The sequence below is a fragment of the Hoplias malabaricus genome, chromosome Y (genome assembly GCF_029633855.1).
Source record: "Hoplias malabaricus isolate fHopMal1 chromosome Y, fHopMal1.hap1, whole genome shotgun sequence".
Lineage (NCBI taxonomy): Eukaryota > Metazoa > Chordata > Actinopteri > Characiformes > Erythrinidae > Hoplias > Hoplias malabaricus.
This window is the reverse complement of record NC_089820.1, coordinates 72,587,395-72,613,193: the sequence shown is the minus strand read 5'-3', so window position 1 is coordinate 72,613,193 and position 25,799 is coordinate 72,587,395. Positions and strand designations below refer to the sequence as shown.

The 25,799-nt window shown below is 41.7% G+C and overlaps 1 protein-coding gene across 1 annotated transcript in view; it reads right to left on the bottom strand.

Annotated features, from left to right (window-relative positions):
- The window catches only part of LOC136679323 (netrin-G1-like), a 61,857-nt gene that overhangs the window by 11,931 nt on the left and 24,127 nt on the right, over positions 1-25,799 (bottom strand). Inside the window, exon 2 of the mRNA XM_066657774.1 lies at positions 17,324-17,967. Within this exon, the coding sequence (XP_066513871.1) occupies positions 17,324-17,967 (644 nt within the window). The remainder of the gene's footprint in view (positions 1-17,323; positions 17,968-25,799) is intronic.

The window sequence follows — 25,799 nt, the reverse complement described above, 5'->3', positions numbered from 1 at the left end:
CATATTATGAAAAAATCTCTTGTTTGGTGCATGTGTACATTAATGTCTGAATCTGGAGCTCCCCCACCCACACACTGTGAAACAAGATCCCCCCAGTCAGTCTTATGTGTGCTGCCTAAGTCAGAAAACATGGAATAAAAAAAGCCGTTCTCATTCTGCTCCGCTTCTGATGTCACATGCAGAGTAGGGATGGGGAGATTCACCGATTCACATCGGTGGTTCGGCACACATGTCTGCGATGCGACTGCACCGGTAGATTCAAGTTGCATCGGGTTTAATTTGCGGGCGAATTTACGGTGCATCTCCTCTAGCCTTTTTGCATCGGCAAATACCATGGATAAATCAGGTGTTTTGTTTTGCGGTATCTATTCCTTATTCTAACATATTTTCTGAGTCAACGTATTGATTTCTTTTTTTTCTGAGACAACATAAATGCACCATCGTGTCCTCAGGCACGGACTCAAGCACGCAGACGTACACAACAGAAATGGAAGGAAACGAGAGCATTAGCAACGACAAAGAGATATTTAATGCACCAAAAAAGACACACAAATCAAACGTGTGACCATATTTTGGGTTTTTTATGCGAGGTGGTCAACTTAACAAGATGCACTCAATCTGCAAACAATGCCTTGGGGCTATAAAATACTTTAGTAGCACGACAAACCTGGTGACGTCATGACGAACCTCCACGACGGCACGGTGTGGAGTAGCAAATAAGTCTAGCAGACAATAGTATGTGTTGCAAATCATAATTTTCTCTATGCACATTTTTAATACTGCACTTTTGAAACTGTTCATCTTATATGTTTTATACATTTGTATAAATATAGATGGAGAATATAACAGTAATTCAACTGAATAAAATGTAATTCTCTGTCTGAATGTATTGAATTATGCATTTTTTATATTATGTATTGGTTTTACTCCATTGAAAACAACCAGATGCATACATCCCTCAGATCGTTACAGAGAGTAAAGCAGAATTGTGCTTTTCAATTAAGAAAACTGATGGGTTAGGCTAATACATCCTCAAACCTCAACTAAATGTATCGAATGATGACTTATCAAACCAAGTCCTCTTATAATTAAATCATATCGTTATCAAATCATTTTTGAATTGCATCTTATCCTGAACAGGAGTGATTTGTATCGCATCGTATCGACAAGGGTTTTCAATGTATCACAATTTTATCATATCAGTGGCAGTATATCGAGATGTGTATCGAATCGACCTTAGTAGTGAAGATATACATCCTTAATGCAGAGACATTAGAAATGCCTCAACCCCCCTTGCCTAAATCTGTCCAATCACAGTGCTGGACCTGTGTTTATGTGATAACGTAGCAAAACAGACAAGAGTGTTGAGAATTAAGAGCACTGACAAATACTGAGAAAATTGGAATGAAGAAAATGAACTGAGCAAAAATGACAAAAAAACAAAAAAAAAAAAACCAAAAAAAACCCCACAGAGCTTCTGGTCCTTGCTCCTCACTGCTGTGCGCTCAGGTCGAACAAGAATGAGACACTTTGTCCATATCTCCATAGTGATGGACATGGGTTCTCACACTGCCCCTTGGTGAGGAGTATCTTTCTGAGATCTGACCCACCCTCTCAGATATTAGGAGATGTTAAACTCTATATTTATAATAATAATAATAAAAATAACACTTATATAGTGCCTTTCACATACCCAAGGACCCTTTACAATAAGAAGTGTTTTAGAGAGAAAGAAAATAAAAACAATCTATTTCTATAGTCTGTAGAAATTGCAGACCACAATGACTGTGATTGGTCAGTAGTCGGATGGACATTGTTTGCTAACTTTTCCATCGTCCAAACTCTGTGGTTTTGGTGATCGGGCTTTCTCCCGACTTGCTCCCTGGCTCTGGAATTCCCTCTCAACTGTGGTAAAAAAACTCCCTCTCTTCCTATATTTAAATCTAATCTCAAGACTCACTTATTTTCTCTTGCCTATGGTATCCCTTTTGTTTAATTTAGTCTACTACTCAGTACTTATGTTCTGCTGAAATTGTAACGCTATGTGTGGCTCCTCCTAACTACTGAACCTGTATTGGGTATGTGCTGTGTGTCTCTACCTACTTGTCTATGTACTTTTGATTTTAAGCAGAGTAACTCAGACACCAACACAGGAGTATAAAAAACTCATAACGGTGTAGTAGCCTGTGGCGTAGGCTCTGCGTTGGGTGAATACAGAATTATAAATCGAACCTAACACGGAGATGAAATGCCGGCTCTGTGACTAACACAAATAATATTATACACTTAATTATCAGCAGAGAATGGCTTTAACGTGTTTTCACTGAATACAAGATCATTTTTTCAGGGTGTTTGGTTTCCTTCCCTCCCATGGCAGGGCTGGTCCCTCTGGACACCCGAGAGTTGGACTGTTGGCCTTGAGCCAGACCCTTTCCCACAAAGTCAGAAATACACGGCTGTAATTGACTGCCTGTTTCTGGTGACACTGCTCACGAACAACCACAGCAAAACATAATATCACTACCAGCCTCACTCTGCTGACACAGGGGGCTTCATTGGCATGAAATGGGATGCTCTGGAGCAGCTTCACATGAGCCTAAGGTCACCACCTTCAGTGCTGTGTCTGCGAGAAGGGAACAAGCCCTTGACTCTGCAGAGTGTGACAGAGCTCTGTCCAGATCCTCTGGGATGAGTTGGAGCGGTGTGTGTGATCCAGAACTAATCACCACCAGTCCCTGAGCCTCACTGATGATTATGAGGCTGAACTCCATCAGATCCTCGCAGCTATGTTCCACTAGAGGCTGTTATTGCGGTGAACAGAAACTCCTGATTAACTCCTTCAGTTCAGGAGAAACCCTGGATGTGGAATTGTACTTTTGAGGTCCATCACTCTTCATCTCTTATTTCTTCTCCATCTCCTCCTCTCCATCTCTTCTGTTCTTCTCCATCTCCTCTGATCCACCTCTTCCTCTCCATTGTTTCTCCTCCAGCTGTTTTGATCCTTCTCTTCTCCTCCATTTCTTCCTCTCCACTCTGGATCTCAGTGCACCCACCAATCTTCACTTGACTCCCTGGCCTCTGATGTGTTCTTCCCGACTGCCTACCTCCTCTCTGGCTCCCAAGTCTCCTCGTGGACTGTCTCTAGACTCCAAAAGGTTTTGAGGGAATGCCTTCACTCACATGGTCCTAAAGGCCGAACTTTTTTCCTTATATCTGGCCTCCCTTAGAGATAAACAACCTGTCTGCACTGCAAATGTGATCGTGCAACCCAATAGAATTTTACAGACGCTGCTGCTTCCATTGGCTTGAATGGTTATTATAGAAGCCACTGGTTTGCTTCTCCCTGGCCCATGCAATTCGTCAGCTTCGTTGCCAAAACCAATGACTCTTCAGCTCTTTGGGAACTTTACCCTATCATCACTGCAGCACTCAATTGGGGGCACAAGTGGACAAGAAACGTGATTCTGGTTCATTCATAAAATTTGGCTAAAGGTTCAAATAATCAACAGGTCGTGCGACGTCTTCATCACTTACGTGGCACTCCATATTTCACCAATTGATTCTCAAAGCAGTCCATATTCCAGGCCACTCAAATACAATTGCTGATTCGCTTTCTCGTTTTCAGATCCCCATGCCATTGCCACCATTTTCAAAAACCATAACTCTTCCAGAATTTCCATACCTTGCAAAACACTGTCTTTTGCTCAAACAACCTCTCCATAACTGCTGCCTTCCTTACAACAGTCAACACGCAACACTCCTTCCATTCCTCCACCTTAAGAGTATATTTGGCCACAATAAATTTCTTATAACTCAAAAAACTCATAAATAGTTCACCCAATTCTTCCCCAAATCACCCTCAGATTACCCTTCTCCTCAAAGGAATCCCAAAGGCTTAACCCCATCTTCCACCTCAGAAATCACCAATCACTTCAAACATTCTATTACGCTGCCTGACCACACTCACCTCAGGATGCTATTTGCCTACTATTGTTCCTACCCTTGTAACCATTTTTCTGTTAGCGTTCTTTGGCTTACCCTTTAACTCCCTTATGTCAGACCTCACCATCCTTGATTCTGATACGCTACGTTAATGCCAAACAGAGTAAAACAGATCAACTTGGCAAAACCACCCATCACTACTTGTTTAAATTAAAATCACCACTCGGTCCTTACAAACCTTACTAATACATTACATCAGTCTTTGGATTTTCCAGCATGCTCAACCAACTGACCCACACTTCATCATAGAATCTGGGTCCACTGTATCATGACACTGGTTCCATGCCCATCTCCGTCATATTCTCTTCCTCGGCTGTTACCTTCCAAACTGTTTCTCAGGCCATTCATTCTGAATCGGTGCAGCTTCTATGGCCCTATCAGGGACTACCAGATCACACCATTCAACTCCTCGGCCACTGGTCCTCTCAGGCATACCACAGCTGCATCCATTCCCAAATCAACAATCTCAGACTAGCACATGAGAAACTTGCTTTTGGGGTCCAGCTTCAAACTTCACTAGCAGAAGCCACCTAGAACTCCAGCCCAAGTCCCTCTGAGTTCCTCTTCCTTGCCATGCTTATATCAGGCATGGTCTGAACAAAATTGAGTTATAAAATAATAAAAGTTTGGGAGAAGGACCATGTTCAGAATCCTCCCCTTCACTATTACGCACCATATAAAACCACTCCTCTCGCCTCACGTTCTCATGATGAAATTCACACCCCACCACCACCCCTACTCCTCCTTTTTCATCAATGACTTTTGCCTGGCAAGTGGAGATCGGGCTTCAGTCTTCAATAGCAGAAGCCACCCAGAATCCCAGTCCAAGTCCCTCCGAGTTCTCCTTTCTTGCTCTGCTTACATGAGACATGGTCCGCATGTTGCAAACAGCCTCAGCTCCAATGACCACAGCTCACAGCTCTGCACTGAGCCTCCATGTCCTTCTAATCCTCCTGCAGTAATGGAGCTCCTCCTGGAGGATGGGGCCGGTTCTCCACTCTTCTTGGTGTGTGAGCGATGGGTTGATATTCTGTGAAGGAGGGCTGGTGGTCTCTGGAGCATCCTAAAGTGAGTCAATTAAAAGAAATGCCGCTGTATTTCAGATCCAACAGCCGTCATTTAGAGTGAGAGGATCTCCCTGAGCCCTGACTCCAGGGTTAATTAAAAACCAGAACAAATTCTAGATCATTTCTCAGACGGCCCACACTTAAAGGAGTGTGTGTGTGTGTGTGTGAGGTGAAGAGGGAATACACTGTTCTCAGCCTACGGCGATGTCATATTGAACGTCCCTCTGATTTTAATATTGCTGTCCAGGTGCCACTGAGAGAGAGAAAGAGCTAGAGAGAGAGAGAGAGAGAGAGAGAGAGAGAGAGAGGGGGATAAAAATCCATTTAATAAAGTTTATTGGCCTTTATTCTCCTCACTGTCCCAGAGAGAGTTTTCACCATCATCCGCCCTCCTCTCTAAGCAATTACAGCCCTATAGCAAGCGCTCAGGGACAAACTACTCATGTCTTTGAGTGCAGCTCCAGTTCGAAAAACTTCAGCTGGCCTTTATGCGTGTAAAAATGTCATGAAGAAAGACCGGCAGAAACGTCCCAGAATGGTTGGGAATAAGATTTCTTTACAGAGAAAGGTGTGTTTATCTGTGTGTGTGTGTGTGTGTGTGTGTGTGTGTGTGTGTGTATCTTTAGATGTAGAGCATATGAATTCTTCACGTGTTTCTCTGAGCTCTTATCCCCTGCACTGTGTGTTTCTCTCTAAGCCAAGCCGAGGAGAGACGACACAAGATGACATGAGATGAGACGAGATGAGAAGAGACGAGACAAGATGTGCGTCTGCTCCTGAACTCCTGCGTTCTTCTCCAAAGACAAATCGAGAATGGAGAGCACGGAGAGTGAAGGCAGCAGAAAGCTCTACTTTCAAGTAGTTTTTCAGAAAGCTGTTCCTCCTCCTGACCTGGGTTTTCTCACAGAGTGCTGACAGTGTTCTCACTGCAGAATGACAGGCTCCTCTCTCTCTCTCCATTTTCAAAGCATTAAAACATCTCACACCCAAAAAACTGAAATTTGTTTTAAAATAAAGTGAGTAAGAAAATGTTAATTATTAAATATATCTGTAATAATAATAATAATAATAATAATAAGAATAAACCATTGTATTTTTTATAAATTAAGAACATTTTATTATAAAATCTCAAGAAAACAAGAACATTTAACATATTCATGTTTAAAAAAATTGTTGACAAATTACACATTTAATTTGTGTCTGTGTGTTTGTTTCTCTCTCTCTCTCTGGTTGACATCACTTCTAAAAGTGTGTGTTGGAGGCAAAGAGAGCTGCATGAATAAGGCTGATGTTATTAATGCAGTAAATTTTACAGTGTGTAAAGAAGAGCTGTGGTCATTCTGTAGTGTACATCATGCCCATATAAGGACATCCAGGTCTCTGCTGGATTTCTCTGTGATAAAAACCCAACCCTCCATCACTGACCTCCCTGTGTGTATCTGTATTTGTGTGTGTGGAATTGTAACTGGAACATGTCACGTTGTGGGGACCAATACTTATTTACAGAATCACATCTGAGCGCAGTATACAGTTAGTTCCTATTTGTTGTTGTCTGTTCTGGTAGAAAATCTCTGTTCTCTCTGTGGAACGAAGCACTGCTGCATACAGAGACCGTTACAAAAGTCCTCCAGTGCTGTTGGCCTTGGGAATGCTCAGACGATATTGAAACGAGGCGTCCTATTAGGCGTCCAATTTCCCCCAGTCCCTGTAGAGTGTAATACATCTCGGGCAAATTGTTGGCATCTCACCTCGAAAAAATGCAGTCCACCCCAGTGGCGCTCTTCAAATTTGGGTGGAAACATTAGGAATTCATCACGCTGTAATTCCCCCGCGCCTATTATTCCACCACGGCCCAAATCCGATTTGAATTGCGGCTTCGCTGGGAGCTACGCCTCCAATTTGTTTGGAATGACAGAGCTTATTAAGCAGCGCTAACACTGATCTGTGTGTGTGTGCTAAACTAATGAAAGCCTGGCCTCCACCAGACACTGAATCACACTCAGAGACCACTGCACTCACATGGAGGGGGGGTGGGGTTCACACTGAGTAATGACACAGAGCTGCTGCACACACAAGGTATATCTGTATTGGAGCTTGCACTGCAGGGTCCCTACTCGACCTGACTCTACTTACCTTTTCTGCTTCTCAAGAGGTAAATTTGGTCCTGGTCCTGGAACCCGGTTCTTTTTTTTATTCCCTGCTCTTCCAAGTAAGAAAGCGAGCTGAGTAAGGACTAAAACGTGACATGCAAACCTTACAGAATGATGACTGTCCAGAGAGCGTCATCACTTTACGCCACGCAATGCAGACATCCAGCACAAACTCACAATCTCCAGCTACCTCAGAGATCAAACTGTTTTTATCTGACTCAACAGCAGCTCGTAAAATTTCACCATGGTCTTTTAAAGAGGTTAAAACGCTCCTTGGGTCAGTGGCCGATGAAAGAACTCTGAGAGCTGGACGCTGCAACAAGGAAGGAACAAGCTCTACTTATCTGACTGAACTGCTGACGGAACTGTGTTCAGTCCCAAACAACAACAACACACCAGTACATGATTAGTAAACAGTGATTAATGTTAGCACCACAACTGTAGTGGCTTCCAAGGCCCACTGTTTCTGTTAGAGATGGGGTTTTGGGACGACACTGGACACATTTTGCACAGTTTGTCATGATGTGGCCTGTTATTAAAGCAGCACACAGTGGAGGTAAATGTCCTCCTCCCTCTCTCCCGTCACACACTGCTTTGAAGTTACTTAAATGAAATGGAACAGAACGGACGTGGGGGTTAGCTCTAATGGAACAGATTGAATGAATATGCAGTTTAATGTTTCAGAGCTGAACGTGTTTATATTAGTGTTTATATTCGTGTTTATCGCTGTCCCTCCGGGGAGACTTTATGCTGATGTGTTTTCCAGCCCCGTCGTTTATTATTTAGCACCACAGCAAAGCCTCTAATTACAGCTAATTAAACATCTGACTCCTCAAACCATCCGCATAAAGACCTGCCAATTAATCTGCGCTGAATTTACATCTCTACCGTCACACTGAGTTACACATGGCTTTAGTTCAGCACAACATCTTAAATCTAGTCAATACAGCTCACACCTCTTACTCTGCAGGAACAGGACACGATGCTTCTAACCAACTGTATGTGTAGGGAAACTAGGAAGCGGATGTTGGTACGAAGATGCACGTTTATTAAACGGACAAAGGAACTAATTAAGGGAAAGACAGCTAAAAGATGTTAACCAAAACAAGAAACTAAGTAAAGACTGGAGATGGAGAGAGATAAAGTAAAGAACACAAAAAGGAGAGTAAAGTCCCGTTCACACTTGGCAATAACTAGCATTCTGGGTGATTTAGTCTTAAGTGTCCAGCATAAGTTCAAGTGTGAACGGGGTGCACTGCATCTCAAACACACACTGTAATCACTCAAACCTCATTCTGAGGTGGTCATAGACACACATGACCACATTATTCCTGCAGTGTGAATGACGAGGTGTCTTGATATGTCTCTGACAGTCAAAAGTTGGGCGACATGGTAGCTTAATGGTAGCACCAATGTCCCATCTGGTTTCCATGTTCTTCCTGTGTCTGCATGGGATTCCTCTGGGGTCTCTGGTTTCCTCCCACAGTCCAAAAACATGGAGGTTGTGTGAACTGGCTTCTGAAATAACTTTCCTGGTGTGTGAGTGAATGAGTGTGTATGTGAATGAATGGCTGTATGTATGTATGTATGTGTGTGAGTGAATGCGTGTGCCCAGATATGGATTGGTGCTCTATTCTAGTGCCCGAAGCAGTCCTTCAGGTGGACGGTCGAGGGTATGCTGTGCGCGTTTGGCTGCCGCTTCTTACCAGTGTGTGTGTGTGTGGAATGCTGAATGTTGTGTAAAACATCCTTGGGTTTCTAGAAAGGCGCTATATAAGTTTAACATTAAATAAATAAATAAGAACCATGTCAGTGCCCCAGCCAGGGGTTTAATAACAAACCATGATGTTTCAAGCTGTATGTAGAGTGTGTGTGTGTGTGTGTGTGTGTGTATTAATGAGTGGGCCAACACAGATTGTGCTCTGAGTCTCAGACTGAAACATGCCTTATGTTCCTCTCATAATCTTAAAGTGTTCCAACCTGAAATAAAGTTGACGATTCAGGTTTTCTAGGTGTTTATTGAGTGTTTTGAAAAATTCCTGTTTATGCGGCTAGCTATGTGTTTTGACGCATTAACATAGTTCAGAGATTGAGTCAGAAGGTCAGATCACAGGAACTAACACAGACGGAAAACGGGAACACTGAACTGAGACAGAGACAAACCAAACAAAACACTAGAAGTAAGAAACCAAGAAACACTAGGAAGGAACACCAAGGAAGAGGTAGAAACAAAAACAGAGGCTGAGACCAAGGAGAAACAAAAAACAAAAAACTAACTTTGGAACACAAACAGAAACAGACATAGGCTGAGAATAAGATGAAGGTGAAAATGGGTAAAAATATATAGAAATAATTTTTAAATGTGTAGAAAAGGTTGGCATTTGTAAATGAAATGTGTTAATGTGTGAATCATTCATTCATTGTCTGTAACCACTTATCCAGTTCAGGGTCACGGTGGGTCCGGAGCCTATCCGGAATCACTGGATGCAAGGATCACACCCCAGAAGGGGCACCAGTCCTTCACAGGGTAACACACACACACACATCCTTAAATCGCCAATCCACTTACCAATGTGTGTTTTTGGGCTGTGGGAGGAAACCGGAGTAAACCCACGCAGACACAGGGAGAACACACCATACTCCTCAAAGACAGTCACCCGGAGTGGGACTTCCAGGTCCCTAGAGCTGTACGAGTGCAACACTACCTGTTGCGCCACCATGCCGCCCATGCGTGGATCAGTACTGCCCAAATGACTTAAATTGTGCCATAGCATAAAATCACATGAACTCGTTGTGTGACTATGGGAGTTTTCGAGCGTGACACTACAATTCTGTGTGCACATCTCCACTTCTGTATGTGTGAACATCTTTCTGCAAATGTGGATTTTTCTTTGTGATTTCGCCATGCTGAGTGGCGAAAGAACCAGACTCACACTAGAGACTCAGGAAGTGTGAGACTATGGCTGAACTAGCCCAAAAATAATGTACAAAATATGTTTGATATTTGGTGGCTTGATTTGGGAACCAAGACAAAAACACACATCTCCAGAATGGTAAAGAACTGTGTTCTTAACGGTTTATTGCAAGATCTCAGTCTCGTGTTCCATTAAATCTGGAATCATGATCATTAAAGCTTCGAAGGCTGCAGTGGGACTCAGATGTATTCAGATTTCAGTCTACTTTTGATATTTTCATCATTAACATGTTCCAGAGGATGCAAACGAGCCATGTACAAAGAGAGTGCTACATGGTGAGGTTCCACTTTTCATAAATCTGTTTTTGTTTAAAGGAGCCATATGTAAGATTTGATAGTTTCCTAGGCTCCCTAGATACAGAGTGTAGTTCACTTTTACAGCACTATCCTGAAAAGGAGGGGGGAGGAAAGGTGGTTTCCTACACCCCTCCAAAGTTACTGTAGTTTCTGTAGTGCTGAAATTAGAGCAGCAGGGACCATGTCAATTATTTGAAGCTCTAATTTTAAGGGAACACTAGGTAAGATTTGGGATTTTCCCCTTCGTGTAATTCATTTTAAATGTTGAATTGAAATTAATGGGGAGTGGTTTCCTACCCTCCTCCAAAGGTTACATAGTGAAGTTTCTGCAGTGCTGAGCCCGGAGCAGCAACGACAGCAACACTATTCAGTAAAGCATCGCAATGATTTTGAAACTGTAATTTTATGATAGAAACATTGCAGAGTGTCCCTTTAAGATAAAACACAACCTTGTATTCATTTAAGCAGATCATCACCGCCAGATTCAGCACAAAGAAATAAAACCAGAAACAAGAGTGAAGCAAATGTTAATGAACAAAACTGAGCAGGGAGTCTTGGTCGGTAGAGGGAGAAAGACCTATATCTCTCCTTCTTTCCATTAATCCTCTCCCCTGCTCTTTCTCTTTATAAAATTTTTTATCAATTTCTTCACCACTATTCACCATCTATTGCTCCCTTTCTCTATCAGTACCTTCTTCTCCAGCCTCTTCCTCCATCCCTCACCCATCGGCCCTCCCTCCCTCCCTCTCTTTCTCTCTCTCCCACCCCTTCCACACATCAAAGCCTCTCTTGCCCCCCTTGTGTTCATTAAATAAAAGCAGCAGGCCGTTAGCCTCACTTTGCTAAGATTAGTGCTAGAGAAATGGCTCTAGATTTCACTCCATAAACACAGCGCCATGGACACGGTCACTTAACACAATCTTTATGACCAAAATATACTGGCCTTGTGACTTTAGGCTCATGTGCAGCTGTTCTGAAATGTCCCATTCTGTTGATCAGTGCTGCTGATGTATTATTTTTCCTTGTCTCCAAGCTGCACTCTATCTTCAACGCTTGTGTTTTAAAAGCTTTAAAAGTCTGTACAATTTGTGTTGCTGAGGGACCAGGCACCGGAGCTCAGCAGTGGATTTCGGACGCCTACCACGTCTGACATCTTTGACATTTTTACATTTGTTTAAGTTCAAAGAGCAGAGACGGTTTTTCTTTTCCAGAAATGCTCAGATGTCTGAGTGGTTTTTGCTAAAGCCTGAAAGTCAGCGTGAAATGCAGAGGCACATTAAAGTCCAGAGAGCCACAGTCTCTGTGTCAGTTAAAATACTTCTTCACAAAAGGCATGAGAGGTGACTGAAATATTTTACTAATGTCTAAAGCTTATAAGTGTCTTTCAGGTTTGTCATAATCTTGCTTGAGGTTCAGCAAGATTTCAGTGAAGTGCAAAGGGAGTTCAGTCCTGATATAAACATAGCCTTTATTTAATGATGCAGTAATCCTGTATAATCCAGCTTCTCTTCTGAAAAGAGGGATATTAAAGCAACACTAGGTAAGATTCTATATTTTTGCTCCCATGTTCCCCTCCTCCAAAAGTTACATAATTTGCTTTTTACATTGCATTGTGCTGACTCTACTGGTCTCTACTCATCTCTACTGCTCTGCACTGGTCTCTATTTGTCTCTACTGGACCCTACTTTACTCTACTCTCTGTTTGGTCCCTGGCTGGTATTCCACTACCAGTTTTCCCCTCTGAAAAGTCTCCACTGTCATCTCAAAACCCCATCTCTAACAAGAACAGCTGGCTTTGGAAACCACAACAGTGGCAGTGGTAATGTAAAACAATGTTTGCTCATTCTGTATCGGCATGTTGTTGTTGTTCATCAGTTCAGACAGATCAGTAGAGTTTGTTCCTTCCTTGTTGCAGTGTCATCTCTCGCTGGACTCTTTTGTCAGCCAGCGATCCAAGACCATGCTATAAATTTAGGAGCTGCCATTGTGAGTTAGATAGAAACAAATGTGATCTGCATCCTGAACATGTCACGGTTCAGTCCCTGTTCTGATGGCTCGGAACTACCAGACAAAAAAAAAAAATCCAAAAACATTCAAAAAAAAAAAAAATCCAAAAACATTCCAGGCCAGGACCAGATTTACCTGATGGAGAAGCAGTTCCACACACCAGAGGAACTCCTTCACTCCAAATAACAGTGTCACTTAAGGGCGTGCCTATACTGCGATGAGACCTGGGGCTTAGCCCCAAGAAGAAATGTTGCTCTAGGAAATCACTACCAAATGTTTGTAAGATCAAACCCAGCAAGAAATCAGATTGACAGTGAGGGGCTTTGCTTTAATAGTACTATTCTACTAAAATGTATTATTACAAATATAGTTTTATCATATTTACCCTCACAAAACATACATGGATTTCTTAAAACACAGGGCACTGGGTAATTAATTGTGTTTGTCAAAATGATGATCTGTAAGAAAATTTCTGGTAACTACTAATACAAATAAACTGATTTTCTCTCTGACATAACATAGATTAGAATGTGTGTCTGTGTTTCCCTGTGAAGGACTGGCGCCCCCTCCAGGGTGTATTCCCACCTTGCGCCCAATGATTCCAGGTAGGCTCTGGACCAACCGCGACCCTGAACTGAATAAGCGGTTACAGATAATGAATGAATGAATAACATAGATTATTAAAGTAAGGTTAAAATTATGGAGGTATATTTGTTGCAAAACCCCTGAGCACCTGTAACAGTGAAATTTGTAGTTGTAGAAAAAAGTCACACATTCATTCATTCATTATCTGTAACCGCTTATCAAGTTCTGGGTTGCGGTAATAGTCACATGTGTATCAAAAAATTCGAAGTCACCTGTAGATTTTTTTCCCTCTCCCACAAATACAACTTAACAGTTACACCTTTACAAACTTTTCATTGCAGGTGCACAGATCCAATTCTGTACACACAACTACAAAAATATAATAATAAGCTCACAGATTTGCTACAGTTGCAGTGGTGAGAATGTTTCAAAACACATTCACACACTCATATAAAACATGCACAAAAGTTGCACATTCACAAACCAGTATGTGAATCTGTGCAATGCGAGTTACACACCTGTAAGTCAGTAATTACACCTGCTCGATTCTGCGGCTACGACTTACTGCTATTTTTTCCCCCTCACACGTGACAACTTCCGCACACTCTCACTTTTGCACCAAATATCTCAGTCAGTGTGGTGCAAAACTAATTTGTGCATCTGTAGAGCCAGATGCGGGTTCAGAGATCAGCGAACCTTTCTGCCCAATCAGAGCACTCGTTAGGCACGTGTCGAATGGCTTAAGTCTCCTCTCCTGGTTGTGTGACTGAGCGCCTCCTACAAAAAGCCTTCTCCAAAAAACAAACACGGAAAAAAGAAGGAAAAAAAAAGGAAATGACTCTTTATCAAATTTCTGATGGAAAACGTAAAGTGGAATAGATATAAAACCGGGAGGGTTCTCTGTGTGTTTCTGGGGCTGTTCTCTGGGCGACCCAAACCGCGTTAACTGTGCTGTTCATATAGCTACTGTCTGTTTTAGACATAGCCAGGGATAAACTGATAGAGTCAGGACCAGGTCGTGACTAATTCACTGTTTACAGCCTGTTCAGAGTGATATATGATACATATTTGGAAAGAGTGTTGAGTTGGGTCTGTTGTTATATTCAAATTGCGCAGCAGAATGTGCTCACAAACCAAGAATGAGTCGACTCAGCGTGTTTGGTTTCTTTGAATCATTGGCCAAGAGTAGATCCCATTTGGTTGATCCGATTGGTTGAGCCTGATGCTCAGAATAGATTCATTGGGAGTAGGCTCCTCATCAGTAAATAGACGTTTGGCGAGACGGCTTTGGACCCATAATCTGAATATTGGATATTTCAAATATCTGCCACATGATGCAGGAACGGAGGAAGAAAGAGTTCTTATTAAGATAAAAAAAGCATTTCAAAACAAATTATCCTCAGAATCCCAAAGGAACACTATTTCTTCCCCATAATCATGCTACATAGTAACAGATACTCCCGGTTTGATCTCTATGCCACTTTCTTAATCAAAAATCTGAATTGAATTGCGTTTGTGCAAAAAATACAGGTGTGTGACTCACATTGCACATATTCACATATTGGTTTGCGAATGTGCAACTTTTGTGCATGTTTTATACGAGTGCGTGAATGTGTTTTGCACCATATTCACTGCTGCAACTGTAGCAAAACTGTGAGCGCATAATATTGTTGTACTTGTGTGTGTAGAATTGCATTGTTCACCTGCAGTTAAGAATTTGTAAAAGTCTAACTCTTACGTTGTATTTGTGGGAGAGGAAAAAAACCTACAGGTTTGCAACTCCTGAAGATATATTCTCTGTGACTTAAAAAATTATTAATACTTTCTACTTTCTACAACCACAAATTTCACTGTCACAGGTGCTCAGGGGTTTTGCACCAAACATACGTCCATATAAATATGTCATTCAGTGCAGTTTTTGCAGTTAATGGACTTTGACACCATTGGATGCAGCACTAAATGATGGACAGCTAACTCTGGCTGCTGATTGGCTAAATAAGTGACGACCCATGAAAAGCGCATTCTATCGTGCCCTGCACTCCGGCTCTGAATCTGGAATCTGAATCAGGAATGTGTTTGTGCCGAACAGTCAGAAAGGTGAGTGTGTTGCACATGAATTCTTGAATTCGCATGCAGGGAGTTTGCTCTGACTGACTGGGTGGGCCAGATGTGACTATACCTCTGAAATAAATTATTTTTATTTAGAAAGATTAGAATATTTTGGTGGGCCGGATTAGACAGAAAACTAGCCCGCAGGCCATACACCCTTGCACTAAATAAAATATTCTGTCTGTTACTGATTTAACAGCCATTTTCTGACCGTTTACATGAACCAATAAGGATACACATAATACCAACATTATGATCCCACATTTCAAAAAGTTTTAGTGTACAGGCCTTTAAACTGACATGCAACATGACCGACTTTTCCTATTATAACATATGTCCCGCAGAGCAAGTTTAGTTTGGAAAGTTGATGCTACATTTAGCCGTATTGAGTCATACTGAATTAAATATGTGGTTATACTACAATGGTTCCCCTAAAGAAATCCCAGGATGAACTTGGTTTTTTGGAACTTGCCTTGTTAAAAATCGCAGCTGTGAGCAAAGCTAGATATCAGTGGCAGAAACAGTCCTCCAATCTGATTCAGCATTTTCACAACAAAGCCAGCTAATCCACTATTAAAACTACTAAAAACCCCAGATGAAAAGATAATTATCATCTAAACCCACCTCCAGACTAGAGTTTTAGAAAAGACTCTGGGGTAATGAAAAAAGACCCGAGGCTATAGCCCTGTAGCCAGGGCCTAGGCATGCCCCTGGTTTACCTGTTCCACACACCAGAGGAACTCCTCACTCCAGAGAAAACCGTTCCACTGTTCCACACACCAAAGGATCTCCATCACACCAGGAAACACAGGAACACAGTGCTGAGGTGATTTATAATTCTGCACTGTTATTGTGTAGTGTTACCATCATCTCATGTGCAGCTGCTCCAGTATCATGTTGTTTTATATAGATATTAAACTCTGTGTCCACACTGGAAGCAGATTTATACAGCTGGATTTATATTTCCATAATTTTAAAAACACATAAGCCATTCATTAAAGCTGCAAAGTCATCCAGCCGTGGCCCGGAATTTTCTCTGTGGCTCTGCGCAGAGTCCCCGGTGGTTATTATTTAATCAGCGGTAAATGGTCTTAATTAGTAGATTACTCTCTTTCCAATTAGCCAAAGCTCTAATTGCTCTAATCCACCACCGCAGCCTTAATTTTCAGCTCTGTATTTAGGCTCCGTTTTGGCTGAGGACCGATCTGACGCCTCATCATAAACTACGCAATCCTCCCATAAACCAGCCGCTCACGAGCCTCTCCGGCTCAATTTAGAGACCAGCTGCTGTGTTTTTATTTCCTTTGTGCCGTCAGACGGCTCTCTGTGATATTTTAAGCCTCAGAAACTCTGCGGGACGACGACTAATTGGAGAGAAAGCATATAGTATCTGCAACAAAGGCTTTTATGGTTTTGTAGCATTAGAGAACAGTGTCTAACACTGTAAAATGTGAGCTTTTATTCGGGAAAATCTTCCTAAATCTACTCTGTCTCTCTTACATCTCTATTTGTGAGAGTATTCCAAGAATATTCTGCTGTTTCTAATAGGTTAACTTGCTGTAAGACATATTTAAGCAGTATTTAATAAAAATTAAAAAATGTCCATATGCCTAAATATTTTCCAGCAAAGTTCCAGGCTTCATGAAGTCTAAACAGGATATTAGAGCTACACCATCGAAAATCAACATTTCAAAATATTTTATTAGGAGATGTGTAAAACATGCTGAACTTTTTACCAATAAAAACACAGTTCACTAATAAAAGCCTCCACACAGAAAAAAGAAAGATCTTCTGAATAAAAAGTTTTGCTTCTTAGAAAATATTCAAAAAGAAAACAACTGCTCCCTCTAGCTAACCGACCACAATATCCTCATTCTCACATCTAAAATAATAATAATAATAATAATAATAATAATAATAATAATCTGCACCAACCACAAATTCAAACATCTCTCTTCCACAGATACACATCCAGCCCAGAAGGGGGTGCATTCAGACGCATACAGTCTTCCTGCCATTGTAATGTCCGAGGTTTAAATGTATCAGGTTTATCTTGTGTGTGTGTTTTAAATTTATTAAACCTTGTGATTAAAAACAGCACCTACAGGGTTAAAGAGATAAAACGCCATTACCTTCCCTGCACTTTGATGTCTGAGATAGCGTAGAAGTATCTGGACAGGTTGTTCTCATCCACCATGGTGGATCCGGTGGCGGGTCTGAGGAGGTGGATCCTCAGGTCCGTTAGGGTGAAAAAGTCCCGCAGGTTCTTGGTGGTGTCCAGCTGTCCGTATAAAGACGCCATGTTGTGGAGGCGGGGTCCAGCGAAGAGGGCGAAGCGGTCTTTAATCTCAAAGCGGACAGTTTTATCAATCTTCCACACGTAACCACGGGAGTAGTCCTCGGTGCAGATGATGTCCAGCAGGGTGCGCTGTGTCAGCTCGTTTGCAGACTTCGGCTCCATGGTGAAGGCGTCCAGGCAGTCCGTAGCGTAGAACTGGTAGGGTTGCCAGGTCTTCCCGAAGTCCAGACTCTTTTCCAGCACCATCTGCTCAGGACGTCCCGACTCGAATGTGATCACGATGTCGTCCGTAAGCTCGATGCTCTTGTTCCAGGACAGGGTCACGTTCACCTGCAGCGGTTTGGGATATTTCCTCCAGGAGCTCGACTGCCAGAAAGTCGTGGGGTTGCGTCCCTCAAAGTCGAACATGAGTTCTGGGGGGTGGGCTAGCTCCTCTGTCGCGGCGTCACACTCGTTATTGCACATGTACGGGTTCTCCTGAAAAAGGTAAGACAATGAAAACAAAAGATTTCATTAAACACCAGAGAAAATCCACATAGCATAATTTAAGTCCAATATTAAAGGCTCTACACAGGCTGGATCACAACGCTAATGGCTAATTCTACAGCAGCTCAACACGCTCAGAGGAGAACACTAACCGCTGATTCTGTTCCATTTGCTCAAACACGCTCTGAGAGGAAAACTAATGCTGGTTCTGTTCTTATAGGTAGGGCATGTAGAAATCAGGTTCTAACTAAAGAGACTGGGCATGTCCTGCTGTGGCCAGTTGTGCAGGTCATGTACTCTCTGCTCCACATTGCTGTGAGTTTGATTGATTCTGGCTCAGGGCCCGGAGAGTGCAGCTGAATTTCAATGAGAAGATACTGAGACCGGAGGAGAACTCGATGCATTTTTCATGTGTTCCTGGATCAGCTCGGTTAATCAGCATTCGGTTCAGTCCCTTTAGAGATCCCTCTCAGCAAGAACCACTCATAGCCCCCCCACACATCTCCACACATAGCCCCCCCACCCGGACCCCCACTCGGTCTCAGGCCCAGTCTGCAATGACTTACCCTCTTTCTCCCTCTCTCTGTACCTCTGACCACCACAGATCATTTTTATCTCTTATTGTTGCCCACAGAAGTAAAATACAATTCTGACGGTTGTTTATTTTATTAAAATACATATTTTAGTAAAAATTATAAAGGCAATGAACATATATTGGAAATGTTATTTGAAAACACGCTCGGTGTTACGCTGTGCTGTATATATGTGTGTTTTCTCTCTCTTTCTCTCACTATCTCTGAAAATGTATAGGTTCTGCAATCTGTTCCAGTCCATGTTTGTTCACCTGTCTAGAGTTCATTCCATGTTCCAGTTCGTGTGTTTGTTCATCGTCCTGAGTCCGGTCCACCATCCAGTCCATGTGTTGTGTCTGTCACCATTTCGTCATCCCGGCGGGAATCATAAATACGTCTCTGTGTACACTGTTAGGAAGCTTTGTTTTGTGCTGTGATTTGTATTGTGTATTTTGAATTCTGTTTGCCTGATTTTGACTTTGATCCCTTCCTATTTCGACTACGAGTTTGTGTTTGCCCCTTTTTGATTAACTGATGCTAGATCTATCTTTTGTAAATTATTGTAACACTGTGTATATATTCCACCAGAGTAGGGTTGGCTGCCGTTTGTTTTGGGAGTGGGTTTTGTGTGTGTTTTTGTGGATAGACAGGGAGGAAGGTAAGGTGTTGTCTTTTGTTTCCTTTTGTTTACACTTAGGTAAGTTAGAGCTGTTTGTGGGTCAGTTAGGAGGGGTGTTTGTTTGTTGTTTTTGTCAGCTAAAGGCCATCCTGAAGTTCACTGGTGTTTGGTTTCATTGTACATATCACATTTACAATATATATTCTATTCATTATCCATTCTGTGTTTCCGTTTGTGTCCTTTTTGTTTCACCATTTACATCTGCTACAGTTATTCCCTTCATATATATTAATTTCAACCCATTCCTCATTCTGTTACGGCTCAACCCTAGACTGGGTCGTAACATCGGGAAAACTAAGGGCTGTAGTTAGTTTAATCTGAAGCGATGAGTGCGCAGCGCCTCCTACAGGTCAGACTACACTGAGTTCAACTGAGGGCAGAATTTAAGTGGAGTAAATGGAGCATGCTGATTGGTTGGAGACGTTAGAATGATGTGAGGGAGGAGTACGATTGTGGAAAATAATAGCTGTAAACAGTTTTACTGCAGTGGATTTGAGTCTGTTCCTTCACTGAAGATGTTCAAACGCTCCTTGAATCGGTGGCTGACTAAAGAATCCAGCGAGAGCTGGACGTTGCATCAAGGAAGGAACAAACTCTACTGATCTGTCTGAACTGATGATGGAGCTGTGTTCAGTCCCAAGCAACAACAACAACAACACGGCAATACATGATGAATAAACAAGCTTAAAGTTACAGCCACTGTGGTTTCCAAGCTTGCCATAAGAGACTGGGTTTGGGATGACACCCGACACAAAAATTATGGTTCTAATTTTCTAAAAGGTGCGGTATAGAAACATCTATAGCATATTCATCAATCTGAAGAATCCATGTTGCAAAGAACTCTTTAATCATGCAAAAGGTGTTCTTTATTTATCAGAGTTATTTATATTTATTAAAGAACACTTGTATAACCATCATTTTAATTGGGCTAAGTCCAGTGTACCATACCGTGGAAAATCATCATTAAGGTTAGTGTCTGCTGCTGTTCTTATTGTTATGGCTGGTGTTAATGGTGTTAAACTGTTCTATTCAGATTTACGTGCTCTGGAGCCAAACAGATTTGATCAGAGTGATTTTACAGATATCTGCATGCATCCATTTTATGATCAGATCTGACCAGACATTGCTCTGAGGAACGCGGTTGGGGAGGGTGGGGGGGGCACACCCCCCCTGCTCCCTCCACTGAGGGTCTGTATTCAGTGGAAGCCCCTCCTCGGTGGAGTACGGGGTGTACATTAGTGCTGTCATGACTAGGTGAGAGCCCTGTTAGAAATGAGAGCTGGACGTTGATGAATTAGAGTTGGAATCTGTGCAGACAGAAAACTAATAGATTTCACCTCCGTGTTTTACTAACCGCTTCACAGCTTTTACCCCCAGAAACAGCCCCCACCATCAGCCAAAACATTACACACACACCCACCCCCACACCCCTCTCACCTCCTGCTATAAACACACTCTATCTGTGGCTCTGCATCCTTATTAGCCCTTGTTCTCACTTGTTTTTCAATTTTTAGGACCCCCTCAGACCCCCCACAGGATCCCCATAGGACCCACACAAGACCCCTACAGGGAAGGTATGATTTGGTGGCAGATCATCCTCAACACTGCAGTGACATCTATTGATATAACTCTGTCTGTCTGTCTATCTATCTATCTATCTATCTGAATACATATCTATCTGTCTGTCTGCATATTTGTCTGTCTGTCAGTTGTGATCTTTTTTTTGACAGATTATTTTTTATTTTTTCAGGGCAAAATGTTGTGGTAATTAGTGGCTGTAGTTTTACAAGAATAAACAAGGACAGATTTATCACCTGCTCCTATTTGGTGTTCAGAAAAAAGACAAAAGAAAGAGAGAGAGAGTGAGTGAGTGAGTGAAGTGTGCTCATTAGCGTAGCAGGCATTTCTTTTAGTGCTATAGACAAGAAGAGCTGTAATTTCAGAATCTGTTTTCTATTAAACTGTCTCTGATCCGGAAAAACCTACCACACAAGGGTCACGTTAGAGCGCCCACTAATGATGTCATCACCTTGCTGCGGTACATGGGGCCAACTCAGTGCCTAAAGGAATGAGGATGTCATAACATTGCTAACCTGTGCTAAATGAAAGTGTCAGGTTCATTAATGTCTCTTCATCTTCTTAGAGAGAGAAAGAGAGACAGAGGGAGAAAAGGAGAGTGAGTGTGAGAAACAGACATGGAGAGAAATAGAGACAGATACACTATATTGCCAAAAGTATTCGCTCATCTGCCTTCACACGCATATGAATTTGAGTGACATCCATTCTTAATGCACATGGTTTAAGATGATGTCGACCCACCCTTTGCAGCTATAACAGCTTCATCTCTTCTGGGGGCTATCCACAAGGTTAAGGAGTGTATTTATGGGAAATGTTTGACCATTCTTCCAGAATTTGTGAGGTCAGACACTAATGTCCGACAAGAAGGTCTGGCTCACAAGTTGAGGTCAGGACTCTGTGCAGGCCAGTCAAGTTCTTCCACACCAAACTCACTCATCCATGTCTTTATGCACCTTTCTTTGTGCACTGGTGCGCAGTCATGTTGGAACAGGAAGGGGCCATCTGCAAATTGTTCCCACAGCTATGTCACACTACAAAACTGTTACTCGCCCGTGATGTTGCAAATTTGTCAGATACGATAAAATCCTACCAAAATCGGGCTATATTTGTGTAGTCTGATCCCGGCATGACAATTGAATGTGGAATATTTCATAGCAAGAAAATTTCAGGACTGAACTTGTTGAACACGTGGCATCTTATAGTACAACGCTGGAATTCACTGAGAGTGACCCATTATTTCACAAATTTTTGTAGAAGCAGTCTGCATGCCTAGGTGCTTGGATTGGCCGATGGCCATGGAAGTGACTGGAACACCTGAATTCAATGATCTGGATGAGTGAATACTTTTGGAAACACAGTGTACCTACAGAGTGAGAAGTGCGAGACAGAATTTGACACAGTGAGAGACTGCATGAGAGACAGAGGGTGACACAGAGATACAGACAGAGAGACTTGTACAAAGAGTTTGTTTTTGATTGTTGGGTTGATTTGATTGGCAGAGCAGAGACACGTCCCGTTTTTCTCCTTTCTGTAATTCGCAGATCACTCTCCCTTTGACTCTGGGCTTCTCAGTGTGTTTATGTAGACACGTCTTTCAATTACGAGCAGATCTTCCACCTGAGCTTCGTTCTTCAGCTTTAAACCTGAGCACAGAGATTTGGAGGCTCATATGAGGCTGGATTTACTGGCTTTAAGCTTCATTACAGCAGCGCCATAAACACCAGCTCCACACCACACACTCCGGGGGATCAGAAAATAGAGCTCCATCATTCAGAACACACTGCCATTAAAAGAGCAATACACATTCTTGCTCCTGTGCTCCCCCTACAACTGCAGAGTGTCCTGAAATCAAAGGACCCAGAGTAAAAAAATTATTGTTCATATAATACTCTGTAATGACTGAAATCTCCACTACAATTCAGAGGAGACATGTATGAGAAACTGCTGAGATATTAAGGAAATCTTCTTCTTGATTTTTATTTCCTCTGAGGGGTGAGTGGTGGTGTCCTACCCACCTCCAAAAGTTACATAGTGCAGTTTCTGCAGTGCTGAACCCAGAATAGCAATTTTTACAGCCCATTGGAGCATCACAATGATTTTGAAACTGTAATTCTAAGGTTAAAATATTACATAGTGTTACTTTAAGATCCACTGATCCTGTAGTAAGTTATAATTCTACAGGAGTTCCTCTGTGATTTTATTTCAATCCAATTTTTTGGTTTTCCTCCTCTGTGAGGAAACAACAGGCTTAATTACAAATTTGTCAATTCACTGAACTCAGCACTTGGATCATTTTAGTCCCATCTGGATTCAGAGTTCCAGGAATTTTTTTTTTTTTTATATTTTTTGGAAAAACAAGATCTCACTCTTGGCTCTTTCACTCTGTGTCTTTGAAAGAGGCAGAGCGCAGACAGCGCCCCACATCCTGCTGCCTGGGCATGAAAAGCTTGGAAAGCAGCCCTGAGGTGAACCTGGGTTTGGACGCTCCCTGGTCTGTCTCCTGTGACACTGTCCTGAGGAGACTGTTCTTACAACTTGCAGCCCACAACTACAAGGATTCCCACTTTTCTATCATCTGTCTTTGTTACAATTTTAACTGACAGGTCAAACAACAAATCACTCTTTTCCTTTTGCCTTTTCAAAGACAATGCTGCAACAAAAACACAACCAAAAGAAACAAAGAGGTGTGCCTTAAAGGCGATGTTCACGATAAAAAAAACAAAAAAAAAAACAAACAAACAAAAAAACACTATTTACAAAATTCTGAGAATGTTTCCATGACGGTTTGTGCCATCTTATCCATCTAATGTGTTTAAAAAGCCCCAGTGTCTATAAAAAAAGACATTTTCTCAGTACAGTATTGTAGGCTTTCTCTCTCTCTGCTCATGGCAGAGAAACGGCATCTGGAGGTTTTTAGACAAATTTTGAAAATCATGAACTGAGATGAGGATATTGCTCTATTCCTGCTCCATACGTGGGTAATAGTGACTTAATTTTGAGGTTTCGGATCACTTAAGGTGGACATGTCTCCAAACTCAGGAAAAAGCTAACTGCATTACTGAAAATGTTACAAAACAAAACAGCTCGAATTACAAATGAGTTTCTGTGGTAATTCAAACCGTGAATAAAAACGTATAGACCAGTTAAATTTAAGCAATGCACAAATTAGGGGTTGGACAAAATATCTATACATCGATATATCATATCGTTTTCATTTGATAAGTTATTGATACGTGGTGTGAAATATGAAATATTTTTATTGAAAGGTAGGCACACTAAATTCCCAAGACTCACTCTCCAGTTTGATGTACTCATTGCTTCATTACTCCACCTGGTGGCACTAATCAAATAAATAAGGCAAACCTGTGGTGAAGAAAGATTGCCAAATCAAATCGCCCCCTAATAGACCAATAAATACATCATTTCTGTTATTTTCTAATGATGGAGTATTTTATCCTCTTTGTTTACACAGATGCTATCATATTGTCATGTATCATAGGGAACTTTCTTGCAATACACTGAATATCACAGAATCACAGTATCGTGATTTCATCATTACCGTGGGCAAGGAGTCATGATAATATTGTATCATGAGATGCCCTGTGATTCTCACCCCTAGTACAAACAGTAGTTGTGTATTTCCCTCAAAGCTCCAAAAAACAGTTTAAAACTGCATTTCCTCACCATCATAGACGTTCACTTCCCGTATGCTTCAAATAAAACTCCAGAGTGTGGACTTTATCAACATTTCAAATTATGAATCGGCAGAGGTGTAGGAGCAGGATCAGCAGTTGGTATTCTCCTTCAAGCGTGTTGAAGACTCCAGGCTAGCATAAACAGCTGCATGCTAGTGCTTTGTCTATTTTTCCCTTTCTTCTCAGCTTTGTGCTCAGTGCAGTGTCTTCTTTTATGTGAAGAGCAGGTGTTAGTCAATAATAATTTGACAAATTTAAAATGGAAATTTTTTTGTTCAGAGACACTTCTCCATAGAGAGTCCAAAAATATAGTGGTGTGGGGGGTTTGGGGTGGTGTTGAGGCATTGAGCACTGAGGCATTGTAGGAGTTAACTATCTGACAGAAACTCAATAGCTCGGTAATGGTCCACAGACAAGTGGTGTTTTACCCCAGTGACCTGGAGAGAAATGAGGTGAGAGAGAGAAAGCGAAAGGGAGGATATATATATAAATCACTTCAATAGGAAGAAATAACTATGATTTCTGGTGATTTGACTGAACAATAAAATATGTTATTGATAAATAATTCCTTTGGCTTCTTCAGATTGAAATCAATTTTGCTTTTTAGTATAATATGTATACATATAATTGTAATTCTAAATACAAACATTTTCCACTCGTCATTTTATGGTAACTGTTGTGTCGTATTAAAATCACAATTGTCTTTTTAATCAACAAAAATAACTTAAAAATTAAGTATTAATATCTGGATGGGCGGTATCCACATTTTCCATACCGTCATACTGTCTCAAAATATTATCACAGTATATGGTATTACCGTGGGAAGGGGATGCTCTGCCAGGTTGCGCTGAGCTTTATATCTGTGAGCACAAAGTCAAGTGAATTTAGCTAAACACAGCCAAACAGTGCACACTGACACGTGTTGATGATAAAAACCAGTTTCTGAGAGATCAACTTTCAGCAACTTTTGCTGAAGGAACAGAAAAGTTCGAAGACAAGAGAAATAAGACCATGTACACTCTTTAGAGGCACAGCTGATGCTAACAGTAACTTGTGGTTTAGCAGAGCACAGAAGATTTTTCAACGAACTGAGGCTCTGCACACACATATTTAGAGGATAAAGCCATATACCAGTGAGCACAAAGTCGAGTGAAGGATTTTCTGAGAATTGTGTCTGTTTACAGCTTTCTTCCTCTCTCTTTTAACAAAAACTCAGCACTAAACTTACAACTGGGATACTGGGCTAGTGCTTTTCTCCAACCGTTTTCAGACCGTGACATCAGCAGTCATTGAGCTCCC